Source organism: Megalobrama amblycephala, linkage group LG19 (assembly GCF_018812025.1).
Source record: "Megalobrama amblycephala isolate DHTTF-2021 linkage group LG19, ASM1881202v1, whole genome shotgun sequence".
Classification (NCBI taxonomy): Eukaryota; Metazoa; Chordata; class Actinopteri; order Cypriniformes; family Xenocyprididae; genus Megalobrama; species Megalobrama amblycephala.
In genome coordinates, this window is record NC_063062.1 from 19,690,438 (window position 1) to 19,715,762 (window position 25,325).

The 25,325-nt window shown below is 37.9% G+C and overlaps 2 protein-coding genes across 4 annotated transcripts; one reads left to right on the forward strand and one right to left on the reverse strand.

Annotated features, from left to right (window-relative positions):
* On the forward strand, nucleotides 1-9,764 carry dnaja2b (DnaJ heat shock protein family (Hsp40) member A2b). 2 transcript variants are annotated; one of them, XM_048168129.1, is made up of 9 exons: nucleotides 1-179; nucleotides 4,122-4,181; nucleotides 4,274-4,503; nucleotides 4,938-5,018; nucleotides 5,665-5,798; nucleotides 5,886-6,082; nucleotides 7,815-7,959; nucleotides 8,042-8,169; nucleotides 8,754-9,764. In XM_048168129.1, exons 1-9 carry the CDS (start codon nucleotides 102-104, stop codon nucleotides 8,940-8,942), a joined length of 1,242 nt encoding a protein of 413 aa, XP_048024086.1. In that variant the 5' UTR covers nucleotides 1-101; the 3' UTR covers nucleotides 8,943-9,764. The 2 variants fall into 2 exon arrangements, with proteins under 2 accessions (XP_048024086.1, XP_048024085.1); XM_048168128.1 differs by lacking the exon at nucleotides 1-179 and adding an exon at nucleotides 597-758.
* LOC125253868 lies at nucleotides 9,324-25,270 on the reverse strand. Of its 2 annotated transcripts, XM_048168105.1 has the most exons (19): nucleotides 24,469-25,270; nucleotides 22,806-22,898; nucleotides 20,318-20,416; nucleotides 20,008-20,072; nucleotides 19,755-19,927; nucleotides 19,529-19,667; nucleotides 19,139-19,306; nucleotides 18,567-18,686; nucleotides 18,353-18,467; nucleotides 17,058-17,175; nucleotides 16,617-16,837; nucleotides 16,234-16,374; nucleotides 15,586-15,643; nucleotides 14,646-14,872; nucleotides 14,328-14,564; nucleotides 12,038-12,391; nucleotides 11,236-11,340; nucleotides 11,069-11,160; nucleotides 9,324-9,881 (listed from the first exon to the last, which is right to left on the reverse strand). In XM_048168105.1, the coding sequence occupies exons 1-19, from the start codon at nucleotides 24,634-24,636 to the stop codon at nucleotides 9,809-9,811; spliced, it is 2,766 nt and encodes a 921-aa protein (XP_048024062.1). In that variant the 5' UTR covers nucleotides 24,637-25,270; the 3' UTR covers nucleotides 9,324-9,808. The 2 variants fall into 2 exon arrangements, with proteins under 2 accessions (XP_048024062.1, XP_048024061.1); XM_048168104.1 differs by having other exon boundaries at nucleotides 19,529-19,927.
* Nucleotides 25,271-25,325: the final 55 nt, after the last annotated feature.

Below are 25,325 nucleotides of genomic sequence, written 5' to 3' on the forward strand. Positions count from 1 at the left end.
GCGCTGGAGTCAATGACGCGGCGGCGCGCACGTGACGTCACGCAGCCGGCTTTTCTCTCTCTCCGCTCCTCCTCGCGCAGCTGCTGCACTGGTCTGCAGACATGGCGAACGTCGCAGACACAAAACTCTACGACATCCTCGGAGTATCTCCGTCAGCCACCGAAAACGAGCTTAAAAAGGTAGAGACAGTCCTTTCCGCCCCGCGTATCGTATCATAACAAAACCAAATATGCGCGTGACGCGGGATGCTGCATGTTGGTGTAGCAGCAGCCACTGGTGTGTTTTGTAGGTTGCATGCTGCTGAGATCCTCCAGTGTGGCCTTTTTTTGGATCTGGAAATAATTTGGGGAAGGATTTGAAAGATACACGGTCAAATATGTTGTTTGTTTACTATGTGTATTGCTGTAAGTGTTCTTAGGCTGTGAGCATCAGCCAGGTGCTGCAGACAGCTGAAGGTGCTTCTTACAGTTCAAGAGCTTTACAGTGGAAGGAGATGCTTAGCTTACCAGCTGCTGTGCTGAACCTGAGCTGCTATCTGATATGAAACGATTTAGAGATGGGTAATGCAACGTAAATGTATTGTTTTAGGTATTTTTAAAATATGAATCATCATGTTTGTGTTCAGTCCTTTGTTAGAAGGTGAACGGGCTCTGGCCTTGATGCCCAAGTTGCCTGAGTGTTATGTTGGCTTTTTGTTGTTGTTGTTTGATTGTGTCCACACGAAGGATTTCAGAAAGCACAGCAAGACCAAAAATAAGGCGAGAAATGAGAAATCGGCTTCTTTTGATCTGTCAGATGTTGAGGAAATTGGGGTCTTCACCTCCATACTCACAACTGGGGTTTTCAATGACATGGCTTTAGTTTAATAGTCACAGATTATGTACTGTAGTAATTAAAATGGTAAAGGATTTTGACAAAATATTAAGCAGTGTGACATATAGTACATAGTAACACTGTTTAGAAAATTGTTTACAATTATTTTTGATTATTTACATGTTGTTCCGTGGCCTTAGATTAATTGAGAGACTACATGGAATATTTTTTGAGTATTTTTGAATTTTTAAAAATTAATTTGGCAAACTGCAGGACTATTTAAATACTGCTTAATGTGTAGAAAATGTGTAGAAAAAGATGAAAAATCTAAATAATAACCACAATTACAAATACACTGTCAGATAAAGTACATTCAATTACACAGTCCTAAAAATCACGTAAATAATATTTGTCAACTACCGAGAAATTGAATTTGTACACTTTTTGAAAATGTGAGTGGTGTACTGCCAACTGGGGTGGGAATTTTCAATCCAATTCCGATTCTAGGAGTCATGATTCCCAAATTATTCTTGATCCAAATTTATTTATTAAATTATTTTAATTAATTACATGACATTCATTTGTGTTTTATTTGTTTTAATTTATTTATTTTATTTTTATTTACTTAATTACTTATTTAATAAGTACTTTAAAAAAAAAAAATAATTAGAAAAATAATACTAAATTAAGTCATTTGTTCTAACCTGCTAGGGTGTTTGCTGTTGCATTATGTTGTTAAGGTGAACTGGGTGGTTGCTAAGTGGTTAGTTCACCCAAAAATGAAAATAATGTCATTAATTACTCACCCTCATGTTGTTTCACACCCGTAAGACCTTTGTTCATCTTTGGAACACAAATTAAGATATTGTTGATGAAATCCGATGGCTCAGTGAAGCCTGCATAGCCAGCAATGTTACTGCACCTCTCTAGGTCAATAAAGGTACTAAAAACATATTTGAAACCGTTCATGTGACTTCAGTGGTTCAATCTTAATATTATAGAGCAATAAGAATACTTTTGTGGGCTAAAAAAACAAAATAACGACTTTTCAACAATATCTATATAGGCCAATTTCAAAACACTGCTTCATGAAGCTTCTGAGCTTTATGAATCTTTTGTTTTGAATTAGTGATTCGGATCTCCTATCAAACGGCTAAACTGCTGAAAACACGTGACTTTGGCGCTCTGATTCACTGATTCGATTCTTAAAGCTCTGAAGCAGTGTTTTGAAATCGGCCCATATAGATATTGTTGAAAAGTCGTTATTTTGGGGTTTTTTTGGCACAAAAAACACATTCTTGTCTCTTTATAATATTAAGATAGAACCACTGAACTCACATGAACTGTTTCAAATATGTTTTTAGTACCTCTAAGGACCTTGAGAGGTGCAGTAACATTGCTGGCAATAGAGGCCTCACTGAGCCATTGGATTTCATCAACAATATCTTAATTTGTGCTCCAAAGATAAACGAAGGTCTTACGGGTGTGGAACGAGTAATATATGACATCATTTTCATTTTTGGGTGAACTAACCCTTTAAGTTAATTTACATTTCTGTGATATTCTAGTTTCTTTGGTGCTGGTCCTTCTTTCAATGTACAGTGGGTACGGAAAGTATTCAGACCCCCTTAAATTTTTCACTCTTTGTTATATTGCAGCCATTTGCTAAAATCATTTAAGTTCATTTTTTTCCCCTCATTAATGTACACACAGCACCCCATATTGACAGAAAAACACAGAATTGTTGACATTTTTGCAGATTTATTAAAAAAGAAAAACTGAAATATCACATGGTCCTAAGTATTCAGACCCTTTGCTCAGTATTTAGTAGAAGCACCCTTTTGATCTAATACAGCCATGAGTCTTTTTGGGAAAGATGCAACAAGTTTTTCACACCTGGATTTGGGGATCCTCTGCCATTCCTCCTTGCAGATCCTCTCCAGTTCTGTCAGGTTGGATGGTAAACGTTGGTGGACAGCCATTTTTAGGTCTCTCCAGAGATGCTCAATTGGGTTTAAGTCAGGGCTCTGGCTGGGCCATTCAAGAACAGTCAGTTGTTGTGAAGCCACTCCTTCATTATTTTAGCTGTGTGCTTAGGGTCATTGTCTTGTTGGAAGGTAAACCTTTGGCCTAGTCTGAGGTCCTGAGCACTCTGGAGAAGGTTTTCATCCAGGATATCCCTGTACTTGGCCGCATTCATCTTTCCCTCGATTGCAACCAGTCGTCCTGTCCCTGCAGCTGAAAAACACCCCCACAGCATGATGCTGCCACCACCATGCTTCACTGTTGGGACTGTATTGGACAGGTGATGAGCAGTGCCTGGTTTTCTCCACACATACCGCTTAAAATTAAGGTAAAAAAGTTCTATCTTGGTCTCATCAGACCAGAGAATCTTATTTCTCACCATCTTGGCAAACTCCATGCGGGCTTTCATGTGTCTTGCACTGAGGAGAGTCTTCCGTCGGACCACTCTGCCATAAAGCCCCGACTGGTGGAGAGCTGCAGTGATGGTTGACTTTCTACAACTTTCTCCCATCTCCCGACTGCATCTCTGGAGCTCAGCCACAGTGATCTTTGGGTTCTTCTTTACCTCTCTCACCAAGGCTCTTCTCCCCCGATAGCTCAGTTTGGCCGGACGGCCAGCTCTAGGAAGGGTTCTGGTCGTCCTAAACGTCTTCCATTTAAGGATTATGGAGGCCACTGTGCTCTTAGGAACCTTAAGTGCAGCAGAAATTTTTTTGTAACCTTGGCCAGATCACAATTCTGTCTATGAGCTCTTCAGGCAGTTCCTTTGACCTCATGATTCTCATTTGCTCTGACATGCACTGTGAGCTGTAAGGTCTTATATAGACAGGTGTGTGGCTTTCTTAATCAAGTCCAATCAGTATAATCAAACACAGCTGGACTCAAATGAAGGCGTAGAACCATCTCAAGGATGATCAGAAGAAATGGACAGCACCTGAGTTAAATATATGAGTGTCACAGCAAAGGGTCTGAATACTTAGGACCATGTGATATTTCAGTTTTTCTTTTTTAATAAATCTGCAAAAATGTCAACAATTCTGTGTTTTTCTGTCAAAAACTTTGAGGGGGAAAAAATGAACTTAAATGATTTTAGCAAATGGCTGCAATATAACAAAGAGTGAAAAATTTAAGGGGGTCTGAATACTTTCCGTACCCACTGTAAATCTATGAGAAATTAATATTTATCAGACTGAACATTTAAATTTCAGACTTAACTCTGATTATGGGAATTAGTAATAGTGCTAATTAGTACATCATCACTAATTAGTGATATCTATTTTCAGGCATACCGGAAACTAGCAAAAGAGTACCACCCTGATAAAAACCCCAATGCAGGTGACAAGGTGAGTTCTCATTTAATGGAAATGTAAGTTCTGAAAGCCATTAACGAAATAATAATAATTTGACCTTTTTACTAATTCAATGTTTTTGTTAGTTTAAGGAGATCAGTTTTGCATACGAAGTACTGACTAACCCGGAGAAGAAGGACTTGTATGACCGGTATGGGGAACAAGGATTGCGTGAGGGTGGCGGTGGCGGAGCCGGAATGGAGGACATCTTCTCTCACATCTTTGGCGGAGGTCTGTTCGGCTTTATGGGAGGCCAGAGCAGCAGAAGCCGGAACGGTGGCCGACGGAGAGGAGAGGACATGATCCATCCACTGAAGTAATTGAATATGAAAAAAAAACTTGTGCCTTTTCTCCTGGAGTAGTTCAAGATGGCAAATTATTCTATGCATGACCTATTTTTAAGTCTGCATGCCATGAAATCAAAATTTATTTGGTAACACTTTACAATAAGGTTTCATTAGTTAACTACTTTAGTTAACATGAACAATCAAACAATACATTTTTTAAGCTTAATGTGTTACTAATACATTATTAACTCATTGTTAGTTCATGTTAGTTAATACATTAACTAAAGTTAACAAATGAGACCTTTATTGTATTTTATTTACCTAATACATGTTCTTATCGGGCATGATTTATCTGTGCACATTATATAACATTATTAAAATGCATGAAAGAAAAGGTCTTTAAACAAAGGATTTTGAATCTCTCTCTCTCTTTTTTTTTTTTTTTTTTTTTAATACCTAATAGAGTGTCTTTGGAAGATCTGTACAATGGAAAAACAACCAAACTACAGCTAAGCAAGAACGTGCTCTGCAGTGCCTGCAATGGGTGAGTGTTTTGAGCAGGATTTTATGCAACATCTTTAAGGATTATAAAACCAAAGAGGACCTATATATATATTTGTTTTTGGGGGCTACTAGAATAGGTTTTCATTCTTGAATGTTCAAAAAACACATTATTTTTTCACATATTTAACATTATTGCAGCACCTCCCTTCCCAGTCTGTCAGTAACACTCTGTTTAGTTCCTGTCTCCATGAAGCCCCTCCTTTCAAAAAGCACAGTGTTTTCTTATTGGTTGGAATGAAGTGTTGTTTGGTCAACAGCTTTGAGCGTGTTTCGGAAATGTCACGCCCCTTACCATAACCAAGTGTTTCAACACACTATTAACGCAACTCAGCCAGGCCTCGCCCCATTATTTTGGATATGCCTTAGGCGGGAATTATTTAAATGAGGAATATTGTGATGTGTTTATTCCTGGGAGAATCACTCAAGACTACAATCGAGGCATTTCATATAGTTCAGAAACAGTGCTTACTGATATAGAGAATAACTCCCTTTTAGAGTGACTTTTTCACATTTAAAAAGCAACATTACACTCCAAAGAAAGCTGAAAATGTAAAAAAGCTTAATAGCACAGTTTCTATAGACTTTAACCAAAATACCCCCTTTTCCTCCCCATATCTCTTCCTCAGTCAAGGGGGTAAAACGGGGGCCGTGCAGAAGTGCGCCACGTGTAGGGGCCGCGGTATGCGGATCATGATCAGACAGTTGGCTCCTGGCATGGTACAGCAGATGCAGTCTGTGTGCACCGACTGCAATGGAGAGGGTGAGAATTCAGTACTACTTTTTATTGTTTTTATGCAGTGAACATGATTTGTGATGGTCTAAATTCAACACTTGGTTGTGTTTGTAGGGGAGGTGATCCATGAGAAAGACCGCTGTAAAGAGTGTGACGGTCGTAAGGTGTGTAAAGAGGTGAAGGTCTTAGAGGTGCATGTGGATAAAGGAATGAAACATGGACAGAAGATCACATTCAGTGGAGAGGCGGACCAGTCACCCAACACAGAGCCTGGAGACATTATACTGGTGCTGCAGGAGAAAGATCATGAGGTAAAACATACACAAAGAGCAGAAAAGAGTTAATAGTTGGAAAACTATTTTGATTATCAGTTAATGTATTTAATTACAGTAATTACACAATTTTTGTTCCTTCCTTAGATAATGTGCACACTAAAGTCTATAAATGTATGTGATTGCTCATAAAAAACATTACTTGTGCTGCATATAGGATTTCAAATATTAAATTAGGATTCATTTAACTTAAAGACCCCCTGTGGTGAAAATCAAGTTTTTAATGTTGTTGTTTTTAATATGTATTAAGACAAACCATGTGCAAATTCATAAGTCAGCACCATTATTGAGTATTTTCTCCTTAACTGCAGTAAATCAAAAACAGTCTCAAAAATGCGGATTGAAATCACCCGTTCTCTACGTTACAAATATGTTCTAACCAATCCCGTCAACATGCGGGCAGGCTTTAGCATATTATTAACTGCTGTGAAGCAGAGAGTTCTCAAGAGAAGCCAGGCTATCAAGGCATATTTTTCTGTTGATATGAAAAATCAGCATGAAAAATCAGGAACATAGAGACAGAACGCATTTAGGCCTCGCCCAAACAAGGGGGGGGTGATCCAACCCCCTCCATTGACTTTGTATTGCGTGAAACTGCCTCCTTGTCATTTGACTTAAAACTAAAAACGGAACAATGCCCAAAAGCTGCTGTGTGACAGGATATACAGCAAACAAGCTAAAAAACCCAGAACAAAGTTTTTATAAGCTACCAAACCGTAAAAGCCAGCCTTTAAGGAGACAAAAGTGGATACAGGCAATACGATGTGAAGCATCAGCAGGAAGAATGGGTAAATTGTGGGATCCTGACACTCAGTACGCCTACGTGTGCAGGTTCACATAGGGTGGTGAAATAATTCTTTGACATGGTTAAAAATAATATATTTTCTTTAGCTTATTCTGTCACCTATTACGTTCCCCTCCAGTGGGCGTCATTCTCAGAGTAATATGACACGTTGCGCTTGTCTCAATTGCCTGTATCCACTTTTGTGTCCTTAAGTGCTTGTTTTTTTTGGGTTGACAGCTTATAAAAACTTAGTTCTGGGTTTTTTAGCTTATTTGCTGTACACCCTGTCACACAGCAGCTTTTGGAGTCAGACATGACAAGGAGGCAGCTTCACGTTATACAAAGTCATTGGAGAGGGTTGGAATGTTTTCCTCTCCGGTGGGCGTGGTTTTCAGATTGACGCGTGTCGCTCAGTCTCTATGGTTTGTGTAACATTAGCAACACATTATTAGCTTTTTAAAAATCAAAAGTCAAGCAAAAGCCTAATCATATTAATTACCGTTATGTGTCTGACATTGTAGAGAGCAATACATAAAGGTGGGGCTAATTTGCATATTCATGATCCACGTATAATAAATGAAGCAAAGGTGTAGTGTTGCAATCAAGTAATTTTAAGGCATGAAAAAATTCATAGGAAAAAACATTTAAATATGTCATTTTTGTGATCAAAGATGAGTTTTAAGGAATAAAATTGTTGACTACATGGGGACTTTATATGATTTTGAAGCACAAATATTGTTTTGATAAATGATTGTGCACTTTGTTTCAATTATATGCATGCTCTTAAGTACTTTCTGGCTATTAGGATGTGCTGTTTTGCAGAATGAGAATATTTGCATTATAGAAATATAACACTACAATGTAAGTAAATGCATTTTCCACTACTGTTAAAGACCAAAACCTTCAGTATTATGTATTTGTTTATAGGAGTTTCGTCGTGATGGAAATGATCTGCACATGTGCCACAAGATTGGCTTGGTGGAGGCGCTCTGTGGATTTCAGTTCATGCTCACACACCTCGATGGACGACATCTCGTCATCAAATATCCCCCAGGCAAAGTCATAGAGCCAGGTGAGCACAATTATTTTGGTCAGTGTTTTGTTCATGTTTTTATAGAATATATTCTAGGAATTGTTGTTGTGTCCTTTTTCAGGTTCTATAAGGGTCGTCCGGGGGGAAGGAATGCCTCAGTACAGAAACCCGTTTGAGAAAGGAGATCTGTTCATCAAGTTTGACGTGCAATTTCCTGAGAACGGCTGGATCAGCACAGAGAAACTAACGGTGAGTTAGCTTTTTCAAAACAAAGCGGTAGCTTGATGACGCCTTGATTTCGCAAAATCATGGGAGGTGTTGTCTTCACATCTACAGCCGGTGGAAAAGAATCTGGATGGGACTCAGGCAGAAATCATGTTCATGGATGAGATTATTAACGCTACTGTAGTATGAAGCCGAGCAGGGCCGAGTGATGTGCGAGCAGAAAGTAGGTCGCTGGAGCGATTGCTAATGAGAGAGGAGCGCGACACGTCTCGAGAGCTGCAGAACTTTTATTATGCTGCAGTCTCTGCTTCTTCCGGTCAAGCGTAATGTGGGGTAACGCAGCGCTGTTTATTATATTAGATACATTTGTGTGATGAAAGTTGTAAGAGTGTTACTCTGCATTCGTTCGGCGGCTACTACGAGACACTTAATGAACACTGCAGTAAGCTAGATCAATATTAGGCATGGTAAAACATCGTATTTGCTGTAAATCAAGAAAACGAGATTTAAACACTAAAGACTTAGTGTGTTGAGCCATATAACATGATTAGTTTTCTGTCGATGAATATATCCAAACAGTTATTTTACATCTGTGTCTGTTCATACAGGAGTTGGAAGATCTGTTGCCGTCACGTACAGAGGTTCCTGTCATCTCAGCGGATGCGGAAGAAGTTGATCTGCAGGATTTTGACCTAAGTCAGGGATCATCTGGCGGTCACCGCCGTGAAGCTTACAACGACAGCTCTGACGAGGAAGGGGGTCCGCATGGTCCGGGGGTGCAGTGCGCCCACCAGTAGTCCCAGTTTGGAGAAGTGTTTAGATTCCCTTTTGTCGGACAGATACAATCCCCACCCTCCACGTTCATCATATAGTGAACCGATCTCACACACACACTTGCAGTATATATAGACATACACTTACACTTGCATTATGTACTGCAATCTCACACGCGAACCTACAAGTAAACTCATTCATGCATCGTTTTAAAAGGATAGACAAGCATAACTAGAGGCAAAGCAAAATAATTTATTCACTAATTTCATTTCCATTGTAGACTTTCACAGTATATATGCTCTCTGAATATATAAAACACAATGTCTGTGGGAAGGCAGACTGTTTTGTTTAAGTTATAATTAACACACGCACGCACAAATTTGTTAAAAAAGACTGAAGCATTGTGCAGTTTCCTGGAGTTTAATAAAATGTTCAATCGTGTTCCATTATATACTTGCCAGTTATTCAGGCATTGTCAGTCATCTTGTACTAATAATTCAGAGGAAGTGCTGGTTTGTATTTAATGGCAGGACAGGATAATATGCATGTGGGCGACACACTGAGATTAATACAAAGCAAACCAAACCCAAAAGTGTTTTAATGTGCTCACTGTCTATGATAAAGGTATAAGAGTCATGCAATTTATTATTTGCCAAAGAAACACCACAGTCTTCTTAAAAGATCAACAGCCAATGTGTGCATGCATTGTAAGCACTAATATAAACTTATTGGGGGCGGCATTTATCATTGGCAACTAGGAAAGTGTTTGAATCTCGAACACAAGTTGCTGTCGTTCAAACTTAGTTACTTTTGTGCTCATACATCAATAAAGTTGATGAATGTTTTGCTGTGTGTTCTGTATGTTTGTAGAAGTGGGTTTGAGTACACACTAGTGTCCTTCTTCAGTTTCTGTCATGCGTTGAGCTGTGGGTGCAAGAAGCTCTTTAAATCCAGCAGTATTTCTATAAAACCAAAACAAATAGATTAGTACAACTTTCATTTTCTATCCCCACAAATGGAAAAACTAGCAGATTGTTGATGCTGATCTTTTTGAATCACCACAGGCTGTTTGGTGTGGAAGCCCATATTCTGTCACGGAATACAAAAGGTAATGTTTTTGTTTTCTTCTTTCTCACAATTGTGAGAAGAAAAAAAAAAGAGGGGTTAAAAACAAGTTGAGTTGAAAATGGACAAACCCAGCAGTTGGGTTAAATGTATGTATTTTTATTTAACCCAACTATTGTTTAAAAAAATTCTATATGGCTGGCTTAAAATGAACCCAAAATAGGTTGTAAATTAAAAATCATACACATAATTACTTGAGGCAACAATGATAATCAAAAGGTGAACATTTATTAATAAGCAATTTAATAAATGTTTATTTAGTATTCATTAAATATTTTATAATATTTTGGGTTCATTTTAAGCAAGCAATACAGCAAGTTTTTAAACAATAATCAATAGTTGAGTTAAATAAAACTACCCAGCAGGTTGGGTATACATTAAACCCAACTGGTTTGTCCATTTTCAACCCAACTTGGGTTGTTTTTAACCCATATTTTTTTAGAGAGTGAGTTTGTATATCACAATTCTGACTGTGAGTTCATATCTCACAATTCTGAGTGGGAAAAAAGTCAGAATTGCAAGATAAAAAGTCAGTTACCTTTTGATTTTTTTTTTTTATTCTGTGGCTGAAACAAGCTTCCATATAATTATGGCTTTTTATCTCACCATTTAAAAAGTTAATTTTAATTAATATATCAATGTTGGACTTATGTCACAATTATTACATTCTATTATTACATCATAAATATGACTTAGTATTTCATAACTTTTAATTTTTATTTAATAATTTCAACATTTCAGTTTCGACTCATCATAATATTGTCATAATTTTGACTTTTTATATTATAATTTTGATTTTAATGTCATGATTATGATTTACCAAAGCATGATTTTTTTTTTGTGTGTGTTGAAAATGGGCTTCCATAAAAGTGGTCCATAAGAATTAGGACATCAGGAACATGATAAGTGAATGATTAAAATCATTTTAATTTTAGAGTGAATTAGTCCTTTAAATGCCATAAAATACCTGGTGATCACTATCAGAATGAACTAGCCTAGCCTAGCATGTGTGCGCACAAGTTACCTCTCCCGTCTGGTCTGGAGAATGCATGAGCGTTCTCTCCTCATCTGCTGGAGTTTCTCTCTCACTAAAGTTTTCTGTTGTTGCTCATCCTCCTAGAACATTCAGTCAACATTTACATCATGTCCACACAGTGGTGTGTGAAAGAATGCACATGAATCTGTGTGTACCTGTCGTAGCGTGTCGGTCAGATGCCTGAGTGTGTCTTCCTGCGTCAGGCCCAACAGATCTTCATCTGCCTTCCGAGTCTGGACGATGGCCAGTCGCTCTTGAACCTTAACAGATGAAAACAATTTACTTCGCAATTCAATAGACAAGTATAAACTTTTTTCTTAGTTCAATTAGAACATTTAAGTACCTTTTATAAATGTGTCTTAGAAAAAACATAACTGTTTTGCATCTTGAGACAAAACAACGGCACTGACATATTTTAAGATATGTCAGTACAATTTGCTTTCAGTTAAAACAGCTCAAACATGCATTTTAGCCTGCATGGGACTAGTCTTAAGCCATGTCTGTGCCTAAATTATGAGATACTAAGTCATAATTATGAGATAAGAAAGCCAAAATTATGACATCCTCATTATGGACAGTCAAAAATATAAGGTAAAGTAATATTTATTCTAATAAAAAGTTGTAACTGTGGCATAAAAACTCAAATTATGAAAATACTTTTTGTCATCATTTTAGCTTTTGTCAATTTAAGTTTTGATCTCATTATGACTTAGTATCTCATAATTCTGTCTTTTTATCTCATTCTTGTTTTGTCGTAATTTCACCTTTTTATGTAAACTATAACCATCTCATAATTTTGACTTTTTATCTCATAGTTGTGATCAGTATCTCATAATGTAAACTTTTTGTCAATTTTAATTTACCGAAGCATGCTTTTTTTTCTCTTGTGTAGCCGAAATGGGCTTCCATGAATATTGTGAAGCATTCCAAAGTTATTGTGAAGATGAGTTTGCTCACTCTGAGTAGTTGTCTGTCTCTGTCTCGTTGCCAGCGTCGCTCTGCTTTCCTTTGGATGTCTACTAGGCAGCGCATCGTGGCCTCCCGCTGTAACTGCTGCTCCTCACCCACTCTCTCACAGATCTCCTCGTTCCTCTGCTCCTGAAGTGATACCTCCATCTCATGGGTCTCAAAGGTTTGCGTGGATTTACTGTCTGGGAAATGGACACTTGCTGGTGCTGTGCTAGTGTCTGTTGTGTCAGTGTTTTGTAGCAGCTGTGAAGCAGTGGGTGGTGTTGACTCGGGCTGATAGGTGTCCCCAAGAGGTTGGTGTGTAAGCTCGTCATCTCGTATAATCTCCTGTTGCTGCCCAGCCTGGAAAAAACAATGATATTTGTTGTATAATTATTGTGAAAGATTTATTATTGTAAACTTAACTTAGTAACTAACTAACAAACTAACTAAATAAATAAACAAAACAAATACTTAAAAATGTTTCATGAAATTTTAATGATGAAATAATAATATAAATATTTAACAAAGGAGTAACCTGTAAAGATGTTAAGATGTTGTGAAATCAATTCATATCTTTTCAAAGTTTAGTGCATTATTACAATCTCGGGAGCATTTCAAGTACATACAGTGCCCTCCACAATTATTGGCATCCTTGGTAAATATGAGCAAAGGCGGCTGTGAAAATAAATCTGCATTGTTTATCCTTTTGTTTTTTCATTCAAAGGAAAATAATTGAAAGTGGGGGGAAACTTACATTATGAAATAATGTTTTTTTCCAAAACACGTTGGTCACAATTATTGGCATCCTTTTATTCAAAACTTTTTGCAACCTCCTCCTTTTTCCAAGATAACAGCTCTGAGTCTTCTCCTATAATGCCTGATGAGTTTGGTGAACACCTGACAAGAGATCAGAGATCATTCCTTCATACAGAATCTCTCCAGATCCTTCAGATTCCCAGCTCCATGTTGGCGTTTTTTCTCTTCAGTTCACTCCACTCATTTTCTGTAGGGTTCAGGTCAGGGGACTGGGATGGCCATGGCAGAAGCTTCATTTTGTGCTCAGTGACACATTTTTGTGTTGATTTTGATGTTTGTTTTGGATCATTGTCCTGATGGAAGATCCAACCACAGCCCATTACTGGATTTCTAGCAGAAGCGGTCAGATTTTTATTTTTTTATTTTTTTATCTGTTGGTATTTGATAGAATCCATCATAACCATGTATTTGAACAAGATGTCCAGGACCTCCAGTGGAAAAATAGGCACATAACATTAAAGATCCAGCAGTATATTTAACTGTGGACATGGGGTACTTTTTATCCCTGTGTGCACCAAACCCATCTGGTGGGTTTGCTGCCAAAAAGCTATTTTTTTAGTTTCATCTGACCATAGAAGCCAGTCCTGTTTGAAGTTCCAGTCGTGTCTGACAACTGACTATGCTAGAGATTGTTTCTGGATGAGAGCAGAGGATTTTTCTTGAAACCCTCCCAAACAACTTGTGGGGATTTAGGTGCTGTTTGATAATTTTTTTAGGCTTTCTGAGACTCAAGACTCAAATAATCTGTGTAATTCTCCAGCTGTGATCCTTGGAGAGTCTTTGGCCACTCAAACTTTCCTCTTCCCCACGCATTAGGACGATTTAGACACACGTCCTCTTCCAGGCAGATTTGTAACATCTTTAGTTGATTGGAACTTCTTAATTATTGCCCTGATAGTGGAAATGGGGATTTTCAATGTTTTAGGTATTTTCTTACAGCCACTTTATATTTTTTGAAGCTCAACAATCTTTTGCTGCACATCAGAACTATATTCTTTGGTTTTACTCAATGTGATGAAAGATTAAGGGAATTTGGCCTTTGTGTTTCCTCATGTTTATATTCCTGTGGAACAGGAAGTCATGGCTAGACAATTTCATGCTCCTAGTCACCCTGGTGTGCTAAAAAATGTAAATATGAATGGGAATATACTTCAGAGATATTTTACTCATAATAATTTCTAGGGGTGCCAATAATTGTGGCCAACATGTATCGGAGAAAAACATTTATTTCATAATGTGATTTTCCCCCCACTTTCAAACGTTTTACTTCAATGAAAGGTTAGAATTTTGTGAACTTTTTGAATGAAAGATCAAAAGGATAAACAATGCAGATTTATTTTCACAGCCACCTTTGCTCATATTTATTAAGGGTGCCAATAATTGTGGAGGGCACTGTATTTTATATCACCAATCTAACTATTCCTAATTTCACATATATTTCACATAATGGGTCAAAATTAATTGGAAGTGATACACTTACTGTGATGAAGCCTGAATGGTCTTGTTGGATCTGTGTCTGTGTTTCTCCTTTCTCATTATCTGAATGCGTTTCTTCATATTGTGCACTTGGCTGCAGTGAGACGGTGCTTATGTTCTCCTGGTGTGTGTAAATGTTCACATCATGTGGATTTGTGTCCAGGCCACGCGTGTTATTAGCTCTATCCTCCTGCACTGCAATAGAGACAGCCTCTGCTTTCTGTTGAGTCGAGTTCAATTCCTGCAGAAAACGAAGCTTTCTATGTATAAACAAACAGGTGATTTAAGACAGAAAGAGTGCATGTGTGTTGTGCATATGTACCTGAATGTGATTCTCTCCGTGGGCTGGTTTACTCCAGGCCAGGGTGATCAGAGAGTTTTGTTTCTCCACTGGAATCTCCTCAAGGTCTCCTTTGCTCTTAATGTCTCCCTCTTCTCTTTTTCTGTCTCCATCCCTCGACTCCATCATGCTCACTTCATTTCTTGGGTCTTTGACACACAAGATCTCTAAATATGGAGTATCTTCTGGATCTAAAACCATGCCACATCCTTCAAACACAAAAATACAGAATAAATGATTTGCCTATATCTCAAGTTCTATTATAATGTATACATTTATACACCATCAAAACAGGGTCAGTAAAATTTTTTGAAGGAAATAATACTTTTATTCTGCAAGGGTGCATTAATTGATCAAAAGTGACATTAAAAACATTTATGATGTCACAGAAGATTTCTATTTCAAATAAATTCTACTCTTTTGAACTTTCTATTCATCAAAATATCCTGGAAAAACAATACATAAACACAGTTTCCACAAAAATATTACACTGATAATAAGAAAATGTTTTCAAGAGCAGCAAATCAGCAAATTAGAATGATTTCTGAAGGATCACTTGAAACTGAAGACTGGAGTAATGATGCTGAAAATTCAGCTTTGCATCACAGGAATAAATTACATTTTAAAATATATTAAAATAGAAAACACTTACTTTAAATTTTAATAATATTTTAGTATTTTTCAATTCAATATTTTTTCCTGTTTTAATGTATTTTTGATCAATCAAATGTAGCCTTGGTGAACATAAGAGACTTCTTTTAAAAACATTAAAAAATCTTATGACCCCAAACTTTTGAATGCTATAGTGTACATGTATATATGATTAATGGTACTAGTTTTTATGTTAAAACACTTCCTTGTATCCATATTCATCTTTAAGGCATTATATGAAGGGTGTGGCATATGAATGTTTGTCATTTACCGGTGCAGAGTTCTTGTTTTTCACCATCTGACGGCTCTTCATGTTCCGGTTCTCTCTCCTAACAGAGACACAGGTAACAGTTACTCACCTTGTATTCCCTTCAGTTGAATATCTAGTTAATCTCTTCACGTGACCATTCTTCAATGGCTTCTTGAAGTACTTTATGTTCAGCAAAGAATATTCTGTGCATCAAGAACCATTTCTCAAATAAAGGATTCTTAGGTTTGTAATATGGTTCTCTGGATATTAAAAAAAAAGTTCTTAAAAATAAAGGTTTCAAAAGGGGTTTTTCACAGCAATGCCCCAAAGAACCTTTCTGTCAATAGTTCTTAAATGAACCATTTTTTCTTCTTAGTGTGAAGGGCTTTTTAAATATGTAGTATATAATATAAACCACTATAAAGAACCTTTTAAAAAATGGAAAGGTTCCATGGACATTGAATAGTTCTTCATGGAACCAGAGATGCCAATAAGGAACCTTTATTTTTAAGAGTGTCGGTTCTTCAGATCATTGCATATGTTCTAGGTATCATCTGTTAAAAGCAAAAGTGAGGCCTTGCTGAAGATCTAGTCCATAGATGATTTTGGTATCAGGAAAGCTTGATTTGTGATTAATGATGTCTAAGAGTAGAGGTCATTTGCCATTACGTTGTCAGCATTCACTGTGTTGGTGCCTCTGCTGGCGTGTGCTGGTACACGTGACTGCAAAACTTCATGCAGGTTGTGGAAACTGGGTCTGTGCAGTTCACTTTCATATTTGCGAAGTAAAGTCCAAAGACCCTCAGGGTGCTGAGAAGGGAAAGAGACTGGATCAAACAAGTTATTAAAAAGATAGAGATGTTAAAAATTGGGGTTTAAATCTCATTTATCACACTGGAAATTTGGGATACCCAGCATTTGCACATTTTAGCAAATGTATTAGGTGTATTCCATGCATACTGAAGCATACATACTAAATACTGCAGAAATAATAATAGTAGTACGGTAGTGTGCTATTCAGATCATAGCCTGTGAGTGTGTGTGAGATTCACCAAATCTGGCAGAGAGTATAAAACAGTCCAGGCCTCTTCTTCATGTGTTTGTGTCAGCTGGGTCAGCAAATGAATGGCACATTCTACCCATGAGACATCTATCTGAGAACACCCTGGGATGAAGGGTCCAGTACAAGAACCATGTGCTTCCTGTAGAGAAGCTTTAATCTGCTGCAGGCTCAACACACAGTTCTGATCCATTACGTTTCCATGGACCACATCTTAAAGACACAAATATACACACTTTTAATGAAAACCAGAGAAGGCATATTTTACTGCAAAGTTACTGGTACATTTTGGCTAGTTCACCCAAAAATTACATGCAAATCTTATGGATTTGGAACAACATGAGAGTGAGTAAATAATGACAGAATAATAATTTTTGGGGGAACTATCCCTTTAATTGTGATATTTGTGTTTTTTTATATGTAGTTGATTAACCGTTGTTTTCCTGAATGTTTCGGAGCCCCTGGAGGTCACTCAGGGAAACCCTGTGCAAGATCTCCACCAACTGTTTCCTTTCCTGCTCCTGACACAGAACCAAAAACTGCAGCACAGCCTGATGAGTAAGAAAATAAACAGCTTACAATACAACTGCACATAACAAAAGCCCATAAAACAAATATTGCTGGCTTCAAGTTTTGTTGGAATGATTATATTTTTGAGATAATCATACATGAATGTATGTATTAAGCAGTATATTCAGAACTGTTGATAAAGCCGAGACCAAATGAGGAGACCAAATAATTTATAAGACCAAATGATTTTATTATGTTTTCTCCACCACTCTCTATGGAAGCTTGTTTCTGCCACTAAATAAAAAAATAAAAAAGGTAATTGCGACTTTTTATCTCACAATTCTGACTCTTTTCTCAGAATTGCGAGATATAAACTCACAATTGTGAGTTATAAAGTCAGAATTGCATAATATAAACTCACAATTCTGACTTTATAACATGCAATTGCGAGTTAAAAAGTCAGAATTGTGAGAAATAAACTTGCAATTCTGAGAAAAAAAACTTGTCTTTTTTCCCTCAAAATTGCACATTATAACACGCAATTGTGAGTTTGTATCTCAATTCTGACTTTATATCTCGCAATTCTGACTTTATATTACACAATTCTGACTTTATATCACGCAATTCTGACTTTATATCACACAATTCTGACTTTATATCTCGCAATTCTGACTTCATAACTCGCAATTCTGAGAAAAAAATTCAGCATTGTGAGATATAAACTCAAAAAAAATCACAATTTTTTTTTTTTTGAAAGAGAGTAATGCTTTTATTCAGCAAGGATTAAATTGATCAAAATTGTCAGCAAATCAGACTGGAGTAATGATGCTGAAAATTCAGCTTTGCCATCACAGGAATTAAATTACATTTTAAAATATTTTAAAATATTTTAAATTGTAATAATATTTCCAAAATATTACTGTTTTTACTGTATTTTTGATCAAATAAATGAAGCCTTGGTTGCATTGTGAGATGTTTTTCAAAAACATTAAAAATCGCACCCAAAAACTGACCTCAAACTTTTGGTGGTGTACCAACAGCACATTTAATGCATACCCTCTTCATTTTATCAACACTAAAAAGTCTTTCTGTCTTGTTGGTAAGTGAACAAGAGAAATTGCCCAACAAGTTCATTTTATTCCAACTTGAACACGTAACTTTCAAATTAATAAATAGGAATTTGGAGGGCAGCAAATTAAGAGTATGTGCACACAGTACCTGCTGTGCGCAATTTCCTTTTTTCCAGCCCTGCTGTTTTTTAGCAGTGGGATCAATATTTTCCTGAAGCCAGATTCTAGCAAGGTCCTGACTGGCTGAACCTCTCATATAAGGCCTAGAACACATAGAGATGGTTTTTATTCAAGCTTGCACACTTTGGAGTGAAAATAGGTGTACGTGTCAGCGTTTTAAATCCCATATTTAACACGCTCACCATCTGTCCCAGTGCTGTCTGGCAACTAGCAGCGCTGTGTAGGACTGATTTTCTCTCTCGGCTCTCCGCACAGCAACACACATACTGAGATATATTACACGCAGAGCTTCCTGTCCCACTCTGCAGGAGCAATAAATCACATCACAACACCTGCAACCATTAGCATTGATATTACCATTAATATCATAGATTAAAATTTACATTAAAAAGTCATGCTTAACTATGGCAGTATATGAATGTCAACATTTCCAGTTATGCATTCTCAAATTTCTTGCCATTGTGTTCGTGTTGTATTCTCAGGGTTGCCAGTAGGGGCACTATAGTGGGCAAAAACATTAAACTGTCTTCTTCTATGGTTAGTTTTCTTCTTCAGGTCATCAACTGTGGTGTATTCGATCTACTGATGCTTTTAGCCAATCACATATGCTGAATTCGGAACCGCATACTAACTTACTACTCTTACTATTTTGGCTATAGAAAGACATGAGGAAAATAGTATCAGCAGTATGCGGTTCTGAATTCAGCATTACATTTTTGAGAATTCATCAACCAATGAACACAATTTAAATGACCTGTTTATGAGCGCGCTGATAGCTTCCTTCTCATCTTGATAATGTGACTCCAGCTCCGACAGGAAGTTGACAGCGGACCAAGCCTGTTCCCTCGGTTTGGATGACCAAGCCTGATCTCTAGGTTTAACGTTTTGAGGACAGCCTCGCAAGACCACAGAACCACAGCTCCTACGATATTCATCAAATATAATTAAGTAGTAATGTATTTGGTAACACTTTACTGAAAGCCGTTATATATAATGCATTATACCATCAAATCATTATGTCTTGTAATGCACCTTATTTTGCACTGCATGATATTATGATTAATTGTAACCAGTTATAATACATTACAATTCTTATCTATTAATTGTTACACCCTTAGAAAGATGCACAAATAGCTAGTAGTACCTGTAGCACCGGAGGGCCCCGGGCAGCCCACTCAACTGAAAAAGGTCTCTGTGTCTGAAAGCTTGCTCTACAAATGCTCCTAGTTCACACACACAATCTGTCTGATCCCACTCTGACATCGAGTCCCACCAAACAACACCTTTAATGATGTGAAAAAAAAAACCAAAAAAAAACTTTTTAACTAGTCTTTGAAAGGAAGTGTTTGAGTACTCTGAATATTTTGTACCATATTCATCCTGTAACATCTCTCTGTACAGGTGCTCTTTGATGACGTCATATTTGTAGTATAGGAGTTGGAGGATGTCGGTACTGCTGGGAGAGATCCTGCCCGGTTGCATGATGCCAGCATTCCTCTGAGAAAGAGATGGTAGGACACTCCAAACACCATCAAGAACAAGTCTGGATCAGAAAGCAGAAGGAATATGTGGTAAATTTGTGAGTGTAAGCACATGAACGAAAGATTGTGTGTTTAAAGTGACCTGGTGTAAAGTCTCTTGGCTCTATTCTGAAGACACAAGATACTAAACTGCTCTGGATCCTGCTCCTAGAAGAAAACAATACAGAACATAAAGTATGTATGCATATATTTAGCAGACACCTTTCTCCAAGGCGATTTACAAATGAGTGAATGATCATGATTCCAGATAAAATAGAGTGCAAAGCTAAATAACTAAAAATCTTTTAAAACATAAATATAAATATAAAATGAAATATGGAATAATTTATATTATATGATTCCATATCGAATACATTAATTTATATATGAATTAGTATGATTTAGTTTTTTACCTGTTGTTTAGAGACAAAGTTGATTGTTGAGGACTGTTTGTTTTGTTTGAGAGTACGATCGATTCTACCAGCCTTCAACATCTGGAGCTCCCAATACAGCTACAGAAATCATAAGCAGTTCACATCTTTTAATTCACAAAAAATATAACATCACAATTGAACCCTTCATGATTTTCAAATTCAGGCACCCAAATATTCCCTTTCAATATCATATCTCTCAACGTTGCATCATCGATGAAGCTATGGGGAACGTAGTCCAATCACGGCGTGTTACTGTGAAGGGTACTAACTCAGTTAATATATCACAAAGAGATAAGTGGTATTAACTCAGTTAATATACACAACCTTAGTGGAATACACAAATCAAGCGGTGCCTTCAGCCTCCATCCTGCTGCTGAGCAGATGTTTCTAGTGGACATCCCACAGGTCCATGATGATGAAGAAGCCATACCTCTTGTAGAGTGGGCTTGAACACCTATAGGGTATGTCACATTCTGTGAATTATAGAGCCTGAACCATCTAGTGCGGTTCACATAAACACAAACAGGGCAAAGTAGCTGCGAAAGGGAAGTGTTCCCCACAACTGATTCGCTCTGAGCAAAAGCTGAAATCATTATAACCTGGACTCTGAATGGGGTTGAGTGCACCTTAGGAACATAACCTTCTCTCGGTCTGAGGATGATCTTATAATCGTCCGGGCCAAAATCCAAACACTATTTACTGACTGACAAAGAGTAAATTCACGGACGACTGCCACACACACATAAACAAACATAATGTAAAGTCCAGGCATGGTCCTCTCTCGTCCTTCACTGTCGTTGCTCCTCCTTCTATGCTAGTCGAGAAAGTCGAGACCGGTGTGGCGCGAGTGTTAATGAGCGTCACCTCACCCCGTTCTCAGGGCCCTCTGCCTCGCCCTGCTTGCCGCATACCTCCATCGCCCCTCGCAGGCCGGGGGTACCCACAAGACTGCGCTCAGGGGTGGGGTATTGTTCATGCCATGAGGGTGAGTAAGAGTTGGAAGAGGAGAACAGCTCTTTTTGTGAGGCTGTTTTGTTTTTATTGCACAAAACACACAAACACAACAATAATTCATATTTCTGTTGCCCGCAACAGGCAGGGACACACAAAACAAGCACTCAGTCGGGCAACAGACGGGCAAGCTTAGGTACCGGTCTATCCCTGACATCTAGCGGCAAACTCTTCTTCCTCTCTTGACTTTCCTAATAGGCAAGGTCCCCCTCCCATATTTTGGATATCCTTGTACGTTGACACCATTGACGGATGTCAACAAGTTGGAGACATGGGTACGAGCCAAATACGGGGCGTGCCACATCTTCGTCACCTCGGCATTAACCTCAGGTAAGAACAGAGCCAGCCTTTGCAGTTTTTAGAAGGAGGCCAGGATAAAGGGAACCGCTCGTCCAACCTGCTGCACCCGGGTTCCACAGGGGGGACCACGCCATCAATCCAGCTCCTCAAACACCTTCGACAGCACACATAGAAGCTTACTGTCTGTGAATTCAATGTTGCTGTTGTGGGTAGCCATTGACATGACTGGTGGACCAGCCAAATCGCACACCACCATGGACATGGCTTTGTACTGTTCCTCACCTGGTGCTCTGAATGAAATGAGGTCGCATGAAGGGGGATGGGCACAAGCTTCAGCGTACGCCACTGGTGGTGAGGAAGGGTCTGGGAAGTGGGAGGCATGCCTGCTCTGAGCTGCCAAGAGCTCACTACTAAACCCGTTGTGCACCACATCGAGATGCCGTTTATTCTTCCTCGGCGGCTTGGAGGGAGCAGCTGAGGGGGGGGTGCGGTGGGTTGCAGGCAAGTTACTCATTGCGCTTGAAGGTTATCTGAACCCAGAGAGTCCTGACCCTCTTGGCCTCACAGTGAGGGCAAATAAAGCTCTTGACAGCAGCTTTTGCATGGGCACAGGGAAGTTCAATAGGTACTGTGCAGACAGAACAAGGCATCAACAACATTCTTATTCACTGGAACACACAAGGGTGAACTTTGTAGTCTTAAATCCACTTTTTGGTGATGACTCAACGATGAAAAGACAAAAGATGTCACAGTCTTGCATGAAGGAGAAAGATTCTGAGGAAATGGCACCCAGTGCCCAGCTATATACGGGGCGTTCCTGCCCCTGATTCACGTGCTTAAACACCACTGGATATTGTGATGCAATGTTGTTATGCCAATCAGGCTTTAGTATTGCAGGACAAAGGTGTTTCCCCATTTCCCAATCCGTCATCAATGACGCAACGTTGAGAGACTGATATTGAAAGGGGACTTCTATCTCTGGGTCAGCGTCAGCGCCAGTGCAGATCTTCCGTTGTGGTTTTGTCAAAAGTTAAATAGACACATGCAGATCATTATTATTTAGGAATAAGATCACGTGGCTGTTTGAATCAATATATATATATATAGCAATAATAAAGCAGAATATTTTAAAGAAATATGGAATGAAATTAAATACCTCTTCTCTGTTCTCCTGCTGTTTCTCCATCACTAGGAGAACATGCAGGACTCCTCTAGCTGAGCATAACAACCCTCCACTCTGACCTCTGACCTGAACACATGAAACTCTGATATCAAATTAAAGGTGCCATAGAATTTAAAATTGAGTTTACCTTGGCATAGTTGAATAACAAGAGTTCAGTATATGGAAATGACATACAGTGAGTCTCAAACACCATTGTTTCCTCCTTCTTATGTAAATCTCATTTGTTTAAAGGTGCCATCAAACGTTTTATTACAAGATGTAATATAAGTCTAAGGTGTCCCCTGAATATGTCTGTGAAGTTTCAGCTCAAAATACCCCATAGATTTTTTTAAATTAATTTTTTTAACTGCCTATTTTGGGGCATTATTAACTATGCACCGATTCATGCTGCGGCCCCTTTAATTCCTCACGCTCTCCACCCCCGGAGCTCACGCTTGCCTTGAACAGCAAAGTTCACACAGCTAATATAACCCTCAAAATGGATCTTTACAAAATGTTCGTCATGCATGCTGCATGCATGCTTTGGATCATGTGAGTACAGTATTTATTTGGATGTTTACATTTGATTCTGAATGAGTTTGAGGCTGTGCTTCGTGGCTAAAGCTAACATTACACACTGTTGGAGAGATTTATAAAGAATGAAGATGTGTTTATGCATTATACAGACTGCAAGTGTTTAAAAATGAAAATAGTGACGGCTCTCTTGTCTCCGTGAATATAGTAAGAAACGATGGTAACTTTAACCACATTTAACAGTACATTAGCAACATGCTAACAAAACATTTAGAAAGACAATTTACAAATAAAGGTGCCATCGAATGGAAATTTGAATTTACCTTGGCATAGTTGAATAACAAGAGTTCAGTACATGGAAATTACATACAGTGAGTCTCAAACACCATTGTTTCCTCCTTCTTATATAAATCTCATTTGTTTAAAAGACCTCAGAAGAACAGGCGAATCTCAACATAACACCGACTGTTACGTAACAGTCGGGGTGTACGCCCCCAATATTTGCATATGCCAGCCCATGATCAAGGCATTAGACAAGGGCAGAACGTCTGGATCTGTGCACAGCAGAATCATCAGACTAGGTAAGCAAGCAAGGACAACAGCGAAAAATGGCAGATGGAGCGATAATAACTGACATGATCCATGATAACATGATATTTTTAGTGATATTTGTAAATTGTCTTTCTAAATGTTTCATTAGCATGTTGCTAATGTACTGTTAAATGTGGTTAAAGTTACCATCGTTTCTTACTGTATTCACGGAGAAGGTTATATTAGCTGTGTGAACTTTGTATATGCAATGTATTATAGAGTCATGAGCTTGGGGGCGGGGAGCGTGAGCATTTAAAGGGGAAGCACACTGAATTGGCGCATTTCTAATTAAGCCCCAAAATAGGCAGTTAAAAAAATGAATTAAAAAAAAAAATCTATTATTTTAGATTTAGGGGTATTTTGAGCTGAAACTTCACAGATACATTCAGGGGACACCTTAGATTTATATTACATTTTTTTTGTGAAAAAGCGTTCTAGGGCACCTTTAAACATTTTTTATTTATTTATCTTTCTACTTCTATTTTCTGTCTCACTCTTCTCATTCATGAGTGTTGGTGTGATGAATGTTCACCTGTGAAATAGCTCTCTTTGTGTCCTCCAGGCTGGCGGTGATGAGAAAGACACTCTTATAGAGGGAACAGATGACGTCCACGCCGACCTCATCATCCTCATGTACACCGATGGTCTCACAAACCAAATGCAAACACTCTTCCATCCTAAAAAAGACAAAGCATTTCATATAAGCTCAATATCATCACCACAAAGGTGTTTGAAAGAAATATACACTACAAGCATAATCAACATAATGAAATGTGTACTTGCTGTACATCATAATACAAATATAAAATACAAACATAACAGATAGTTCTACCTTATATAAATCCAACTTGAAAAGAGAAAGTGTCTCACTTGTTCGATGAGTTTATCTTCATGAATGATGCATGATTACAACAAAGCCACGTCTGTCGCTGAGGAAACCATTAGAGTCAGATTACAGAGTCAGCTCAGCGCTGACCGCACTCCTCAGACAAATCATGACACTCAATCAGCTACGATATATATATATTAAAAAAAGCCTGGCTGAATTCTATGTTAGATTTTTAAACCTTATGTTAGATAGCTCTTTACATTTTTGGTTAAACTGAAACATTTAAGATTTACATTCAGTTAAAATGACATTTATGTTTTATATCAAAGTTGAAGAAATGGAACTTTGATGAAAATTATTAAGACAACCAAACAAATATTGTAAGACCACAATATATTTATGGTATTGGTTGAGCAAATATTCCATTTGTTAATTTTTATTAAAATTATATCTTTTGTTTTCTACAGTAAGTCTAAATGAAATCTTAGTAATCAAAATTGGCTAGCCATTTATGTGCCATTTTATCCTCAAAAAGTTCATATTCAAAATAGTGAAAAAAA